Genomic DNA, 17,067 nt, shown 5'->3' on the forward strand with positions numbered 1-17,067 from the left:
GACTGTTAGCGTTTGACATAGAACATATCTACCAAAATGTTAATTAATAATAAAAAAAATACACTTTTTGTATCTTCCTATGTTCCCGACCCTAGAGCTGTTTCCTTCGAAATCGGATCGTAAACGGTCGTATAGTCCGATCTGTTGGTCTCATTTGTCATGTTGATATAGCAAACAGCATTTAGTAAAATTGGAAATAATCACCCGGTTACAAGCATTTACACTTGGTAAACTGCCAATGCAGGGGTGGCCTATGATACATTCTACTTTTGACTATTAATGTTTGACATAGAACATATCTACCGATTTTTTAATTAATAATAATATATTTACATTTTCTCTATCTTCGTCTTCTTCTTCTTCTTGATTTGATTTTGTTTGGCAATCAGTCACAGTTGACTATTTTTGCCACACACTATATTATGAATTATTTATATATATACATATGTACAATTTCATGTCATAAATGACTATTTTTAGGATTCTTTCTCTTTCCATCCCCTTTCCTTCCGCTTATTTTTTTTTAGATCCTATATTTTTTTTTTAGAGAAAATTCAATAAATTAATAAATTTGGAAAGAGACGGCCTAGCAAGTTGTACGTACCTGTGTTTACGCGCACGTGCGCGTTCACATATCACCTCTGTATGCACATGTGTACTTCGCACTCGGATGAAGAGCTAGCCTTTAGACAAAGCCTCGTATCTGATAATGATATTTATATCTGACGCCGAGCGACTAAAAAGAGACTAATTGCGAAATCCCGAGTGACCGCCATAGCGAGTGGTTCAGCCATGAGGCCTTTAGTAATCTGCTTTGGATTTCTTATGTTAACCTTTGTTTCCGACTGGAGTTTTCTACCGAAATGGTAGCGTCCAATCAGCGAACGTATCATCGCGTGACGTCACCATTACGCACACAATAAACTCTACGTAGTACGAATACCTATAACATTGAACGAAAACGAGTTGAACTGGTTCATTTTATATACAAGGAAAGTCCAATTATCTCACTTACAAGTGTTAGCTCAAGTCATCAAATGCTTCATATTTTATTGTAATTTTGCATGTAAAATAGATTCGGATGTGATATTTTGTATTAATCATTTATATGTTCATCTTACATGTTTTGATAATAAACGAATCACGAACAAAGCCAATTGGGGGATAGCCAGGATCAAAAAAGCCTCCTGGCTAACGCCACTCGATCACGCGTTCACCCAAGTCTCTAGATCTCTCTTCGTTACCGGCTAGACTCATCTCAGCCGCTGATTGTCGTGGAAAATAGCCCGAGTCACGAGGCCTTGTCAAAAGGCTAGTAAAGAGCCGACCCTAAAGCTTTTTTCATCGAAATCCGATATTCCGATCGTGTTGGTCTCAATGTTTTGGGATGAGCTCTCCAGATCTATTTTCTGACATTAGGTGCACGTTTTGAGTGGATGTATATCGAATTACCAAACAAATCCAAGAGTTCAAAGAAAGTTAGGATGCTTCCTCCGAGCCACAGTCCAAGCGAACCGCCCATGTCACCTGGGGATAAAGTAAACATACACATTATCGAGCAAAAACACAAATCACAACAAACATTTTTTTTGAAGATCTATATAAAAAAAAAAAAAGGAAGTGGGGTTTTTAACACCATCATCCTTCAATTCACCTTGCACACTATACAGCCACATACACAATTGTTTTTCTCTCATTGTTTTTTTTATAATATTTTTTATAACAATGATATTGTCATGATTGTGGACGAACGGCAACACGCTATCCATAATAACCATGGGTTCAGCCCCGAGATGAAATTCACAATCCACAACAGGTATTTCATAATAGTTTAGCGTTCCCTAAATCAGACATTTAGCCTTAGATTCCATCACAGTCGGTAGTCAGACTTATTCGCTAATTTGGGATTCACATAGATTAAGTGATCGCAACTTTCAAACATCCATAAACTGTCTGTCTATTTTTTAATTTCATTGTCAGCTTCAACATAAATTAGCTTATTACATAATAGATTTAGGATAGCCCTTAAAAAAACAGGAGGAAATAGAATTATTGCACATTCTTCTCTACTTTCATACAAATGATCAAACTATGAAATTGCACTGATTTCGTATTCCTTCTTATTAACAATACATATTTTTTTGTTGCAAACGCTTAGGTGCTTCGGATAGTGTATAATCTTCTCCTAGATTGGATATGCATTTCTCCCAATTAAGAGCAGCATTGGTATCAAACCTACTTACACAGAAAGCTGAAGAAATTGTAATCCACGTTCTGGGTGACCTGTTGGATACTAATCTCCTTGAAGAATATCGAAATCAAGCAAAAGTTGTCCCTACAAAATAGAAAAAACAGAGTAAGTGTATTAAAGGGGATCAAATAAGCGTGAAAACAAATTTGGTGCACGTATTGATAAATAAAATAAATCAATTAAATTCCCCCGGAAAAAAATTACCTTTCGAAATATCGATAAAACCAACAATTATTAAATTTAATAACTGACCTATCAGTTGTATTTATATATTTTGTTCTAAATATAATGCTTCCTTTGAGAAATTTTAGTTGTTTGAAGACATTTTGGGCTTACACCAAGAAAACAAAATTGCGTGCTCGATCTGTAATTGAAACAAGTCAGGAAAATAAATATTACTGGGTGTAAGCCAAAAATGTGTTTGAACAATCAGTTGCATATTTGTTTTCATGTCAGCTATTTTGCCGTTTATATTGGAATAGAAGCACTGTGGAATATTGGTGAAGGACTCTTACATCTTCTTCCAGAGTTCCTGGATTCAGACCTTGTTCAGTAATAACTTTGCGCTTTTAAATGGTAGGACAGAAACATGCATGGCGCTGTCTAAATGCTGTGATCATCATCTTACATCTTAGACAAGGTACTAGCGGCGCCCTCGTGACGAGCAGTTTTAATACTGATGAGGCTACCCTGGGTTATAGGACCATATTATTCTCAAAATTATATCCTTACAATTTTAAATACATTTAAATACATACAGGACAAATGTCGACTTTCAGCTATCACATGTAATAGCAGGTTAACGATACTGGTCAGATTATATCTATATATAGGCTACATATATACCCGGTATACTTCATCGCTTTAAACAGAATGCCTGTCAGTGAATGTTCCTGCTGGATTTTAAGATCAGAGAATGTTTTTTTATAAATAAACCTGCAAAAGGTTAGAATTAATTGGATGATCTAACCAAACATTACCCCGCATGCCTAAACAGACGTTGTCTGATAACATGACATGGCCACAGCACGTTGTGAGGTATGCCTGTGAATGCGCCAGCTCTAGGCAAGGCTCGGCCAATCGCGATTACCCGCTATTGTGGATGATAGCAAAAAGTCGATATCGGTCCTGGGTGTTTTATTAAAGGGTACTCACTGCATAAATCCATCAGGAAACGAGAAAAGAGAGGAGTACCTGCTCTCCACGTATGCCGAAGGGTAGGCCGTGTTTGAGATAGATGGTTTGTAGGAGCGAACATGACAAGGCACTGGGCAGTCACAGGTATGGTTCTTAACGAATCCTTCTAACAAGGAGTAAACGAATAATAAACATTGCAATTATAGGTTATGTAAATAATCTGATTTGATAAAAAAAGGCTTGTTTCTGGCTAGTTGCAAACTACAAGGCTAAATGGCAGATCACGTCAACATCAAGCAAACAGACGTTAGCGATGTATTTTTGAGTTTGTGTGCTAGTCACTTGTGTTAGGAAGACACTCTTATAATAGAAACGAAATGATAGGCAGTTTAATACCTCTCTTTTTGCCGGACCACTCCAAAGTAACTGCTACTAAGAGGGCCGCTATGCCATATAAAAAATATCCGGGACACTTATTTAGAAACCCCACGACAAACCCTATTCCCTCGTGAATATTGTTCGGGATGTAATGTAGCTGACTTAAGCTACGTTCATACGGACAAAAGTTACCCTAGTGCAAATTTACCGACAATTTCCTGACGGGTGGGATGGGGGGGGGGGGGGGGTTGACGCACCCCACACTCCCCCTTTAGCGACACCTCTGGTCTTTATCCCATTATTCTTTTAAAAATAAATGCCTTTTAATAGTAATTCCATATGGTCTCGCACCTCTCTTCTATCGTTGTTTAATTCTTTTTCCCTTTTTTCCTTTCTCCTTTAACTCACAAAAATTCTCTCCCCCCCCCCCTTTTTTCATCTCTTTTTTTTCTTCTGTTCTTCTTGTGCTTTTTTTCCTTGGGGAGAGGGGCTAGACGCCTGGCAAGAGGGACCCCATATTATGCACACTGCAAAATTGCGTGCCCCCGCCCCTTTTCCGGTAAAAAACACACACACCTTGTTATAATATCATCCCCCTTTCTTTTTTCCCCTTCTCATTATTCTCCTTTTCTCCCTTTTCTCTTCTCCGTCTTTCCCTTTTCTTCCTTTTCTGCCTTTTCTTCTTCGTTCTCTCTTCCCTTTTCTTTCTTTTCCCCTCCTTTTTCTTTCCCCCTTCTTTTTCTTCTTTTCTCCCTTTTTCTTTTCCCCCTTCCCCCTTTTTTTTACCGGGGGGGGGGGGGGGAGTGCCCCCTGTACCCCCCTGAATCCGCCACTGGTATAGTTGTATAGATGTACAGTTTCCTGCGTTCTGATTGGCCGACTGGATAGACGTATAGTCGTATAGTTGTATAGTTGTATGGATAGTGGCATGCTTGGCCCGCCATATACGCCGCCATATTTACCTCGACTAGCTCTTAGCACGACTTTTGGCTTTACCCTAGGGTAACTTTTGTCCGTCTGAACGTAGCTTTAGACGTTTTCCTTTTTTCGGTTGTAATCGGATAATTAGTAAAAGTAAACATTTATCTTGAAACCTAAAAGAAGCATATTGATTGCCGGAACAAAGGGAGTCAGCATGTACATGTATCGTTATTATATATTAGGGACTTTTAGATTCTGCACGACGAGAACGTGGACTGCCCTTTTAAGGCAATGTGACGTTCTTTTAAGGCACTGGCAGGGACGTCACATTGCCTTAAAAAGGCAGTCCGCGTTCTCGTCGTGCAGAATCTAAAAGTCCCTATTATATGGAGTCAGTCGTCGGAATGCAGCGATGTCGGGAAAGACTATCTGAACACAAGGGACTCAGAATAAACAGTGGAATTGGATCCGGTACATAGCAATCAATCCCCCCAAAAATATACAATGGACACAAATAGCAGTATCAAGAATATACCTGTTGAGTATAATGAATGCATTTTTATAGTTATTTTTTCCTCACGACTAATGACCTCAGCGGGCTTCTTCTTACCCCAATGTTCACCTCCACACAAAAAGTAGTCCAAGACAGTACACTCTTCGTCATTCGTAACCACTATGGAAAAAATTGTCTTAAAATGTTAATATTACATTTCATATTGTTATGTGATATGGTAACTATCAGAATTATCAATCTTTATGTTATTTTTTCTGGATGGGGGAGGGGGGGGGGGGGTGGGAGGACGAACCGCGTGGAAATGTTGTCCAGGAGGACAGGAGGACTGTTACAGGTTACAGGAAAGTGACTCACAGAATACCCTTTTTTCAAATACTAATTCGAACTGCCATTGACATTAGTTGCTCGTTCCCTCTTTTTTCTTAGACTGTCATTACATTAAGTATCCTGTGGTGCCTATAACTCACAAGCATAGCTTTCAGCATTGGCCCCATCCTTATTTCACTCTTTTATTTTTTATTTTTATACCTCAGTCTTTTAGTTTTATGCATTGAAACAAATCGATATGAGGTACTCACTTTATTTTTTTTGGCTCTGTTAATATGCTTCTCGTTCATTTGTACCAGTTATTATGTGAAATCGCTGTAAATATGAAATACATTTGAAATATGGAACAATAAACTGAAACTGAAATTGAAACTTCACTTTTTAAGTCATGTTAATGGTTAAACCACACTTTAGGGGAAAGAAGTTGGGGAACGTCAATTGCACTAGTCCGTAAAATAACCTGTGATTGATAGTGAGATAATAATTGCATACATAGGCATATTTACAAAAATGCCCCTTTTTAGCTGTTAAACTCATTTAAGAAAGCATCACATGTAAAAAAAAAAAGAATTGTCGTTATACAATAAAACTTACTTGGTAAAGCAAAAAACTTGCAGCCACATGCGTTATAAAAATAATCGGATCTGCACTCGATGAAACACTCGGGGTAGCCATAGTTATTGAAATACTTCAGTGCTTTATCTTGGCACAATCCATAAGGGGGCTCCAGGTTGGAAGTCTGAATGTGAAAAGAGTTAGGTTTAAGATTTGTCAGTTTTCTCATATATTATGAAATCAGTTTGGATGGATTAATGTCGCCTGAAAAGAAGTGCTCTTCAAGAGCCATTATATTCGAAATGTGCCAGAAATAGGTGAACAGTTTGGATGAAATCATGGACCTAGTAGGTCCGTGATGAAACTTTCATGCACATGTGTACGTATGTATGTGCGTGTGAGTGAGTATTTGCGTGCGTGTGCGTGCGTGTGTGTGTGTGTGATCCCATATACACGTTTCTGTGCGCAGTGCATGTGACTTTCCATTACGATTTGGCCAATTACTTCATCATTCCAAAACCTTAAATGTACTACATAATCCACCTTTCCTAAATGACTCCTGACTGTTTCTTCATCAACTTCAACATTAACTTCAACTTCAACAAAATGTATTTGTCAAAAGGAAAACATGAAGACCTTCGGAATTGTTGGATCAGTTCTGCATCGAGTCAGATGGACACTCCCCTATCTCTCTTTCGCTCTCCTCTCTTCATTTTTTCACTTACAACATACAATTAATCAGTTGGGTTATATTCCTCTTTACATTTTCAGCTTGATTTATTTATTTTGTCCGACAATTTGTATAGAATTTCGGGCAACCACTTATGTGTGCTCGATTTCGCGGTTTGCTTACAGTAAGGCTATGAATGGCTCTAGGCTTTTTTTTTAAATCAACGATTAAGCTGTGGTCACAACTCTAAAGCGTAGCCTGCTCGGCGGCCGGGCGGCGAGTTTTTATCCAATTTCGCCCGGGCACCCTTTGTTTTTGGGGCATCGCTCGGTCGCCGCTGAAGTTTTAGCGCGGAGTTAAAATTCGGGCGGCGCCTGCTCACTTTCACTCGCCGCCAAAATACGCTCGGTGCCCGGACGGTCGCCTCCCGGGCACCGACCTAATCGAGCGTTCGCCGTCGAGCGATTTAGGTCAAAAATCGAAGCCGACAGGGCCCCGCCCAGGCATCGCTGGGGCTCTACAGCCTGCTTGACTTCTCCAAAAATAGTTGGGCGATGCCTAAATTCCAGCGGCGACCGAGCAGGCTACAAATCGGTCGGTCGCTGCTCTGAGTTGTGACCATAGCTTTACATAAGTGAAATATGTACAGCTGGGACCGATGCTATCTCTACAATGAAATTGTCTATATACCTCAGTTACTTCAACACCAACGTGGGTATGGGTTCCAGGTGCTATTGCAAAGCCTTGATCTGTAATGAGTGGTTCTGTGCCATAGTCGTAAAGAAGGACTTGAAAGCCTGTGGAGTATCTGGCCGTTGAATCGATGAAGCTCTCATATTGCTCGACATTGAGCCCGAGCTCCAATCCTTGCTCTTTACCTTAGAAAAGAGAAGGTGATTAGGATTAACAGGGAATTGGGATATCTTCAAGAGGTAGAGTACTTTAATTTGCGCGACAGCGTTTGAGTTCGCACACGGACCTCACTCGGCGGTGTGAAGCTAGCCCACACAGAATCACGAATCATACTTTCACCACATGAACATTTATGAACGGGGCGGTGGGGTAGATAACCGTTATAGCAAACACTAAGAGCAAATGGAAATTCATATACGACTGGCTAATCGAATCCACCCTAAAATGGTTTTCTAAGTTGGAACTTATATTTTGGCTCAATTGATCTGGCTATTGAATTGATTCGATACACGTAATCCCCAAAATCTTAAAGGGGGTTTGTCATGGCAAATACTGGTTATCGTAATCTACGATTTCTTTTGGACAACTACACGTTGGTGGCGCTGCAAGAAGACGCCTATAACCTGGCAAGTAGGCCAATTTACTACGAATATTGCATTTATACACGATTTCATCTGAGAACTCTATGTGTATTCTACGTTATATTTGACAAGATAAACGATGCTCTTGCCACAACGCCGATGGCCAGGTGATGGAAGTACGTAGACGATCTGACTATAGCCGAGAGTCGCAAGAAGGATGATGAAAGCGCAATCGCAACAGCAATAACTGATTTCCAATTGTGGTGTGACGACACTCAACTACGACTAAATCCAGCAAAGTGCAAAGTGATGCAAGTGTCATTTGCACGAGCGGCCATCCCCTATCCACGCATTGAGCTGTGTAACAATGTTCTTGAAGAAGTCAAGGAGTTGAAATTGCTTGGGGTTATTATCCAGGCCAACCTCCGGTGGAATAGTCATGTGAACGAAATCATCAAGAAAGCGTCGAGGAAATTCTATTTGATTAGATCTCTGAAGCGCTTTAATGCTCCAAGGAAAGATTTGTTGACAGTATATACCTCGTACATACGACCTACAATGGAGTATTGCGTACCTCTGTGGCACTCTGGTATCACCGTGCAGCAAAGCAATAACATAGAGATGATCCAGAAAAGGGCTCTTCGCTCTGTGACCAATATGTGAGCTACAGAAATGCCCTCCAAAAGACTGAGCTCCCAATAAACAAAACACTAAAAAGTAACCTCTTTTGGGAGTGTATTTTAAGTGATTTTAAAGTAAGGTGCCCTTTGAACTAAATTTAAACGTTATCGACACGTGCTTTCATTTAAAAAAAAAGTACTCCTGTTCACGTTTTCATCTAACCTAAAAACCCCCAATTTATCACGCGACTGGAGTAACGTGATTCCACTTACCTCTGTAAATCACATGTTTATGACCAAATAACCACTTGACCAAGCAACGGGTTTTTGGTCCGTTAACCGATGGTGGTGATAAATAAGTAATTATTCGGTCTTGTAAGCACCTTAATCGATTGGTTTCACAGGTTATCCAAGGTTGATGGTAATAATCACGTTACTTACACCGGCTAATCGTCTTATTGTTCTGTCCGTGAATCTCTGGTTATATTTAATTAGTAATTCTGAGATGTTTTACACACCTCTTTAAATGGTTTCAAAGTTACCATAACTTTCTTGGTTATGATCACGTAGCTAAAACTGATTACTAATCTAAGCTGTGTATCCGTGATATTTAGGTGTGAAAAATTAGTAATTATTAGGTGTCTTAAAACACCTATTTAAATGGTAGTCAAAGTTGCCAGCAGTTCCGCGGTGATGATCTCGTGACTCAAACGAAACGGATTATTAATCTAAGCTGGGCATAAGTGACTTTAGGTGTGAAAAATTAGTAATTGTTAGGTGTCTTAAAACACCTTTTTAAATGGTTTCAAAGTTACCATAACTTTATTGGTGATGATCACGTAGCTAAAACTGATTACTAATCTAAGCTGTGAATTCGTGATATTTAGGTGTGAAAAATTAGTAATTATTAGGTGTCTTAAAACACCTATGTAATTGGTAGTCAAAGTTGCCAGCAGTTCCGCGGTGATGATCTCGTGACTCAAACGGATTATTAATCTAAGCTGGGTATTCCGTGATTTCCGGGTGTGAAAAATGAGTTATTCTTGGGTGTCTTGATGGTTTCACAGTTATCATTTAAGTTCCGTGGTGATAATCCCGTGTCTGTTGGCATATTTCTATTTTCACCAGTTGATAACTGACTGTTGGCATCTTTTTATTGCACCAGTTGATAACCGGTCTGTGTGCATATTTCCAGTTGCACCAGTTGATGACTGCTGGCTGACTGTTGGCATGTTTCCAGTTGAACCAGCTGACACAAATTAATTTGCATATTGAATATGGGGTGCGTGCAAATCTATGTTTTTTAAACAGTTTATCTGAATTTACAGCATATTTTTTAATTACTGATGATTTAGTTATATGCAATTCATTTCGAAAATACTACAAATATAAATTACCAGTTATTAGGACATTTCGCTACTTCGTATAAATTACATTTAATTAAACATGAATAAGGAAAACATTAACTAGAACTAAAATAATTTCAATTAAATACAAGTATATGAAAAATTTTCGATTAATTAAATTATGTAAGTCTACTTACTACCAATGCCTTTACATTGGAAATACAGACGTACCAGTATTGAAGTGTTGTTGCCGTTCAACTGGTTGGAAGTTTTACCAAATGGTTCTAATGGCTCAGCTAGACCAGTTGAATTCTAACTGGTCTGGACCAACTGGATCATTTAGCCCATTTCAATTTCCGAGGTTACCAGTTGGCATTAACTGGTTCATCAACTGGACCAGTTGCAACTAGCTTTCTCCTCTGGGATGTTTGCAACCACCCCCGACCCCCCCCCCCCCCCACCCCCTCTAATCCCAAACTGCTTCCGGCGCGCCTGGACATAATTATGGAAGATCCAAAACACGATGTTCAGAAACGGGATGAGAACGTCATTATTTTGGTTTATTTATTGTGTAACATTTGCGTAATTATTGGGTTGAACGCGGGTTACAGTAATATATTTCCTCTTCGACGTAATATTCACGTGAATTTCACGCAGGTATTTTGACTAAAACTATCACTAACGCTTCACGTGTTTCTGTGACGCGATAATTTCGTTTATGAAGATGTAATTTCATAACCAAAAAAAACACGGGAGTATTAGGTTTCCAAACCATGGTCTCCAAGGTAGGGATAATCACGTTATTATAATGGTGATATTGCAGTGACAATTGCGTGATTTAGTGTACGTGTGTTTTAAGTGACCTAGTGCAATAAACGTATTAACACATTTACGTAAATGTCCGGTGTTTGAAGAACGTAACTCTCCTCAAGTCGATACCTTGATATTGACGTGATTTTCACGTGATTTTGTTTATTGGGCTTGCAACACTGAGCGAAAGAAGGGACAAACTATCCTTAAAATCTGCAGAATCGCTTCAAAGAAACTTCAAAGACTGGTTGCCTGAGGCACAAAACTAACGTCTCCGACGTAGCAATAGACTGAGAGAGTTCAAATGCAGAACGGAAAGGTTCAGAAACAGTGCTCTGCCTTTTCTTGTTAGGCTGATAAATCGTCATTCCGAGTGAAACATTATTTGATGAATGACTTAATTATGATTATTGATTACACTCAAATTTAAATAGTTATTACAATGAAATGAATCTCAAAAGAAATGGACAGTATAAATAGTATGCAGGTTGCTTGTTTTTTAATTCCTACTAGAACGCTTTAATCTTTACATGGTAATCTAATCCTAATGTCCTCCGCCTATTTCGGGACTTTCTATTCACTAGCCTCGAGTCTTTTTAATTCACTGTACGTTTAGCACGACTGATATCTTTGATCATACTTAATTTCACAATTGTACTATGTTTGAATTTGACCACCTGGAGAAGTTTCATAACTACAATACTACAATACTTGATGTTTCCTGTCAAACGTTTAGTTTAATAATTTGTATACATGTTTTATATATTGGTGGCTAGTACAAGCCATGAGGATCTGTACATTTTAAAGCTAATTAATAGAAGGCTCATTACACGTGTTTTTAACCTCATCTTTCTTGATAATTCTTCTTACTTACCTTTCCTTTCTTTTCCTTTCATTCTTCTCTCACCTTTTGTTGATTCTTGCTCCTTGCTCCTATTCCTCATTCACCCCTTCTTTCTTTCCATACTCATTAAATTTTGATATAGAGTTTTAATATGATATTTTTTTATATATTTATGTCATAGTCCTAAGACTATTGTACTTTTAACTTGTAAATACATTTACTTTTAAATTGTATTCCAATGGCAATTCAGTTGTAAGACTGCGACGATGGAATTTGTTCAATAAAACCTTTCTATATTCTATATATTTCTATATACGTAAACGAATGGACTTGATTAACGGTCAGCGCGCGCTAGCGTTAGCAAAACAAACCGAAGTTCTCCTTACGCTTCGGTTTCGCGTATGTTGCACCATACCTTCCATGGTTGCACGCACGTGAATACTGTGGTCGCCTTGTCCGTAGTCGTAATTATACCCGATTAGCCCCGAGTCAGGCCACGGGAAAGATACAGTCTCGTCATGCTACACCCCCTTTAAGTTTAATATTTCCCATAGTTTAGAGGGCCGTGTCCAGGAAGGACTAAAGGTAGTTTTTAACATGTTAGAGCTCATTCGTTATACTGCTATATTTATGCAGCATGTCAAAAGTGTCAAATCCAACAATTTGAAACGGTGTACGCTATCGCCTGTCATATTAAGTGGTAATCTAATTAACACTTATGTAATGGGACTTACCAGGGCGGTTGACTGTTAACGGTGGATCCCCACTGTCTGCATCATTGAAGACAAAACATAATCCCCAGTCAGTTATCTTAAGGGTAAAGTTAGTATGGTCCAGTGTCTCAGAACTCCTCCAACGGCCACTTCGAGAAACCATATAGAATCCACAAATTTGTTACGTTATACAAACTTGTAAAAAAAACTCCTTAAAAAGTTGGCTCGTAGCCGAGTGGTTTTAAACCATTTCTTTTCCAGCAACCACAATCACAACTTTCACACTTGCAAAAGTTACAAATTTCATCATCCCTTAATTATCAGACTCCCATCACTACATTTTTTTAAAGTATTGTTTGTTTTCCACTGTATGCATGGATCTGCCCAAGCAGGCGCGTACACAGGGGGGGGGGGGGGGGGGGGGGGGGGGGGGGGGGGGGGGGGGGGACCAAATGTCAAATTTTCAAATTTCGAGACCCAAAAAAAAAAAAAAAAAATGGGTCCTCTTACTCCCCCCCCCCCCCCCCCGCTTATTCAGCGGCTGGCTGAGTCGTTGCGAAATTTTCGGCCCGATTTATAAATTTTAAAAGCCCCCCCCCCCCCCTTGAAAAAATCCTGCGTACGCGCCTGTGCCCAAGAATACACTGTTAAAACATTTGTTAACACCTTGAAATAATCCTGGATCCTTAGATCATCAAATTCTCAATCCTATATTTTCGCATGCTGGTTATTACCTATGGAATCAGTTGCCGCAAAAAACTCGTAGTATTTCAAGTGTAGATTGTTTTAAAATTGGTTTCAAAGAGATCTAGTTATTTTATTTTTTTACTTATCTTACCATTTAGTTTTTTACGTTTCTAATATTTGTTTGGGCCTTGAGCACGTTGTTCATGCAGAATCGGCGCATTATTAATACTCAGTCTGTATTAATATTATTTTATTATTATTATTATGATTATTATTATTATTATTATTATTATTATTATTATTATTATTATTATTATTATTATTATTATTATTATTATTATAGTAATTGATATTATTATCATCATTATTATTATCATTATCATTATAGTCATTATTATTGTTATTATAATTATTATTATCATTATCAATGTTACTATCATTATAATTGATACTGCTATGATTATCACTATGAAAAGGAGACTTACTTAATAATTGATTGCTCAGCTCGATGGCCGTATTCAATGAAAAGATCGCTCATCGTCACCGAGTCAAGGAAAGAGGCATACGTGCTGGAAGCATTTAGTATAAATGAGCTGTCGAACATTATCCCATTGAGGAATGCTTCTAACTCAGTCCCAGCTACCATGGAATGCCTGCAGTTGATGTATCAAACAAAACAACAACAAAAGAAAAAAACAATGATGGTTAATGGTAATTGGATGATAAAGTATAGCAGGGCACTCGGGTTAACTTGGTGGTAATTACTTGCTTGAATCATACACTGCCACGCGCCTATGTCTAGAGGAAATTTAAAACATGAACTCAAGGGCCCAAATTCACAAACCTTGGTTTGAAACGAATCGAAACGGGTCATAATACGACGCACATAAGCATAGGTTTGTGGACAAACCTCCTTTGTGAATTCGGACCACAAAGTAGGATTAGGATTGAAGGAAGTAATATAATATTCAAATTACTCTGCGTATTTTGATTTCATTTTCCAATGTGCGCTACGTACAAGTAAAAATTTCCTAAAGCATGGTGAGGATTCTAATAGGCATCGCCTCGTGGGCACAATTGAGCCAGGGTAATGATGATTTTCACACGAAAATCAATTGACCATTTTCTAAATATTGCGATTAAGCCAATCGAATGAGCAAAGGTATTGACAGATTATACGGAAACACATAATTTGATTACATGTTTTGAAAAATTAATGTATTTAGAAATTATATTTTGACATTGTAAATACGCTTGGCTGACCGACTAAATGGTATGTGACGGCTGCAAGATTATTCGAATTTCAAAACTCTTGGGGGATCCCCCCCCCCACCCCCAGCCGCCCATCTTACGCATAATGTTGATAAGGGGGCAATGTTACCTGTATGCGTTGTAGTTGCAAAATGCCACAGTCGGGAAAGTAAGAACATCGGTGTAGTTGGTATAAATATCCACACTTGTAGGATAAGTGGCAAGATACTGCGCCCTATTGGTGACATGATAGAGGAGTAAACAAAATGCCACCAGGATGAGAAGGAGCCAGAATAATCTAGAGAGAAAATTGAAGAATCAATAATAGTTATTCTCAGGTTTGTATCTTATATTCATATCAGTCCTGAAGGTTTTTAACTATATCCAGAATTCCGATTCTTATGAGTCACTAGCAGGGTGGGATGAAAGAGTTTACTTCGGCCACGATTTCCTCTTTTCACTGTATGATTATCGGAAGCATCAGAATATGTTAATATAGTATCTACAACTACTACTACTACTACTACTACTACTACTACTACTACTACTTATACTACTACTACTTCTACTATTCAATTCAATTCAAGTCAGAATGGTTTTTATTAGAGCACAAACATGGTTCATACAAATACAATTGGACATGAAGGACAGCAATGGCTGGATAGGCACAATAGATAACACTTCTAAAGATATATTATGCATGTACAAAACTAGCAATATAAAACATAGGACTTAGATTCTGTTACTAAAAACCATAAACACATTGCACAAGTTATCAAAAATACACACAATAATGAGCTGTTATTTTCCACAAATTTCCTATTATGTTATTAAAGTCAATACAAGCATGGTAAAAGGATTAAAATTAAAAAGGTATATTTAAAACAGCCGACTTAATAATAGGGGGAGGAGACAATTATTCAGTATATCTGCAATAACGATAAAAGTATACAATCAAAATCAAGTTTCTTTTCAACGATTGTTAAATGGCAGTGGGCTATTTTTAAACCTTTTTGTTTAGAATTGAAATTGCTGATATTAAGTGGGAATACGGCGAAGAGAAAAATTAGTGCGTTTTTTCTGAGGCTACCAGGTCTGACAAATAGAGTGATTTAAAGGGAATTTTCGACAAAGTGGGGGGGGGGGGTGTGATATCTACAGAATTTCTGTGATGACACTGTAGTGACTGTACCTTCGCCATTTGACTTCAGACGAGTTAAAGGCATATTTCATCCCCCCGATGCCGATGGCGTTCGGAACTGACTTGTAGAACACTGCCCACCACGAGACTCTGTCCCGGTACGACGCCGTATTCATCGCGGGCACACTGTCGGCCTCCTGCTGGACCCAGTCGCCGCTCACAGTATTTGGTCCATGTTTGTGTGGGTAGGTCCTGTTTCCGTTTTCCATCTTATGTTTCCAGTCTTTAATTTGTTCTCTTTGGATCCAAGATTGCGCCACAGTGTGCGATTTACGCGTCGCCCTTATCCTAGTATCCTTCCGGGGGAAAAGAAATAAGGCAAACGATTTTTTTTTTCTTTCAAAATATCAAGCGAAGAAGATATACGAGTCGGGAGATTCCTTTATTGTTCTTTTTTTCTTTGCTTGAAACGAGAGCAACGATTCTATCAATAGCCGTCCCAAGCGAAGCAAAATGGTAACATTTATCCCACGATACCATTGTTCGACAATCACCTTGTGGCGTGGTCTGATCGGGATCACCTCCGTGGTCTGATTTAAGACCATAAATGCAAATATACTTACGTGACTAAGTGGACATCTAAAGTAACTGATATATTCTTTAATTATTACCGCTCTCACTCGTGTAGGCATACTAATGTCTCTCAAATCTCTCTCTCTCTCTCTCTCTCTCTCTCTCTCTTATTCTCTTTTTCTCTCTTTTTCTTTCTTTTTCTCCTTTTCTCATTTTATCGTTCTTTACATTCTTGTATCATTTTCTTCTGTCATTTTCCCACTTTCGTTCGCTTCTCTTTCTTCTAAGTCCTTTCTTTTCATTGTCAGGCTTATTAGTACTTCCCTTTCTCTCCACCTCTCTCTGTCCCCAAACTTTCCTTTTTCACTTTCTCCCCCACCCCTGATTTTCTCTCTTAACATTTGTTTCCATCTGTATTTTACTTATTAAGATTTTAGTTGTCTCTCTCTTTCTCCTCTTTCTTCCATCGTTTCTCTTTACATTAATCTTTCTCTGTCTTTTAAAAAAAAAATTCTCACTCAGGTGCGGTGTTGTCTAGCTGTAACACAGCGGGCTGCTCAGACGGACGGAAAGAAGAAAAACAAATATCTAAAGCCCATTTATTCTTGCTATTCATTCCTTTTATTGCTACATCCCTCCGGGCAAATATCGGTGCACGGGTTTCAAAAGTGGATAGAGCTTAAAACTGAATCGCAACAAATTGTCCTTGTGGGAAGCCAGTGAATATGCAAATTGTGCACTACCTCTGACGTAAATTGCATTTTGACTAGATTGTTATTACGTAATTTCACTTGAAGGTACTAAAGTGTGAGTCAAAAAAAGTTTACACCTAGAAAGTTGCTAATCATTTAAACAAAAATCATCTATGAACAGTTAGTATCTTATGAAAGAGTGTTTTATCCCGAATCTCTCTCTCTCTCTCCCTCCCTCTGTCCGTCTGTATGTCTCTTTCTCTCTCTCTCTCTCTCTCTCTCGTCTTTCCATTTTCCTCTCGTCGCTAATTTCCTTTCACTTCTTCTATCACTCTTGCCCCCCCCCCCACAAACACATGCACA

At 38.6% G+C, this 17,067-nt stretch overlaps 1 protein-coding gene across 1 annotated transcript; it reads right to left on the reverse strand.

Moving 5' to 3' along the window:
* Positions 1–1,385: 1,385 nt before the first annotated feature.
* LOC105439711 (amiloride-sensitive sodium channel subunit beta) lies at positions 1,386–16,021 on the reverse strand. The gene is made up of 10 exons (XM_030980842.1): positions 15,491–16,021; positions 14,429–14,596; positions 13,533–13,700; positions 12,382–12,509; positions 7,444–7,631; positions 6,123–6,267; positions 5,298–5,360; positions 3,407–3,554; positions 2,244–2,335; positions 1,386–1,527 (listed from the first exon to the last, which is right to left on the reverse strand). The coding sequence occupies exons 1-10, from the start codon at positions 15,706–15,708 to the stop codon at positions 1,403–1,405; spliced, it is 1,443 nt and encodes a 480-aa protein (XP_030836702.1). The 5' UTR covers positions 15,709–16,021; the 3' UTR covers positions 1,386–1,402.
* Positions 16,022–17,067: the final 1,046 nt, after the last annotated feature.

The sequence above is a fragment of the Strongylocentrotus purpuratus genome, unplaced genomic scaffold (genome assembly GCF_000002235.5).
Source record: "Strongylocentrotus purpuratus isolate Spur 01 unplaced genomic scaffold, Spur_5.0 spur5_scaffold_11, whole genome shotgun sequence".
Lineage (NCBI taxonomy): Eukaryota > Metazoa > Echinodermata > Echinoidea > Camarodonta > Strongylocentrotidae > Strongylocentrotus > Strongylocentrotus purpuratus.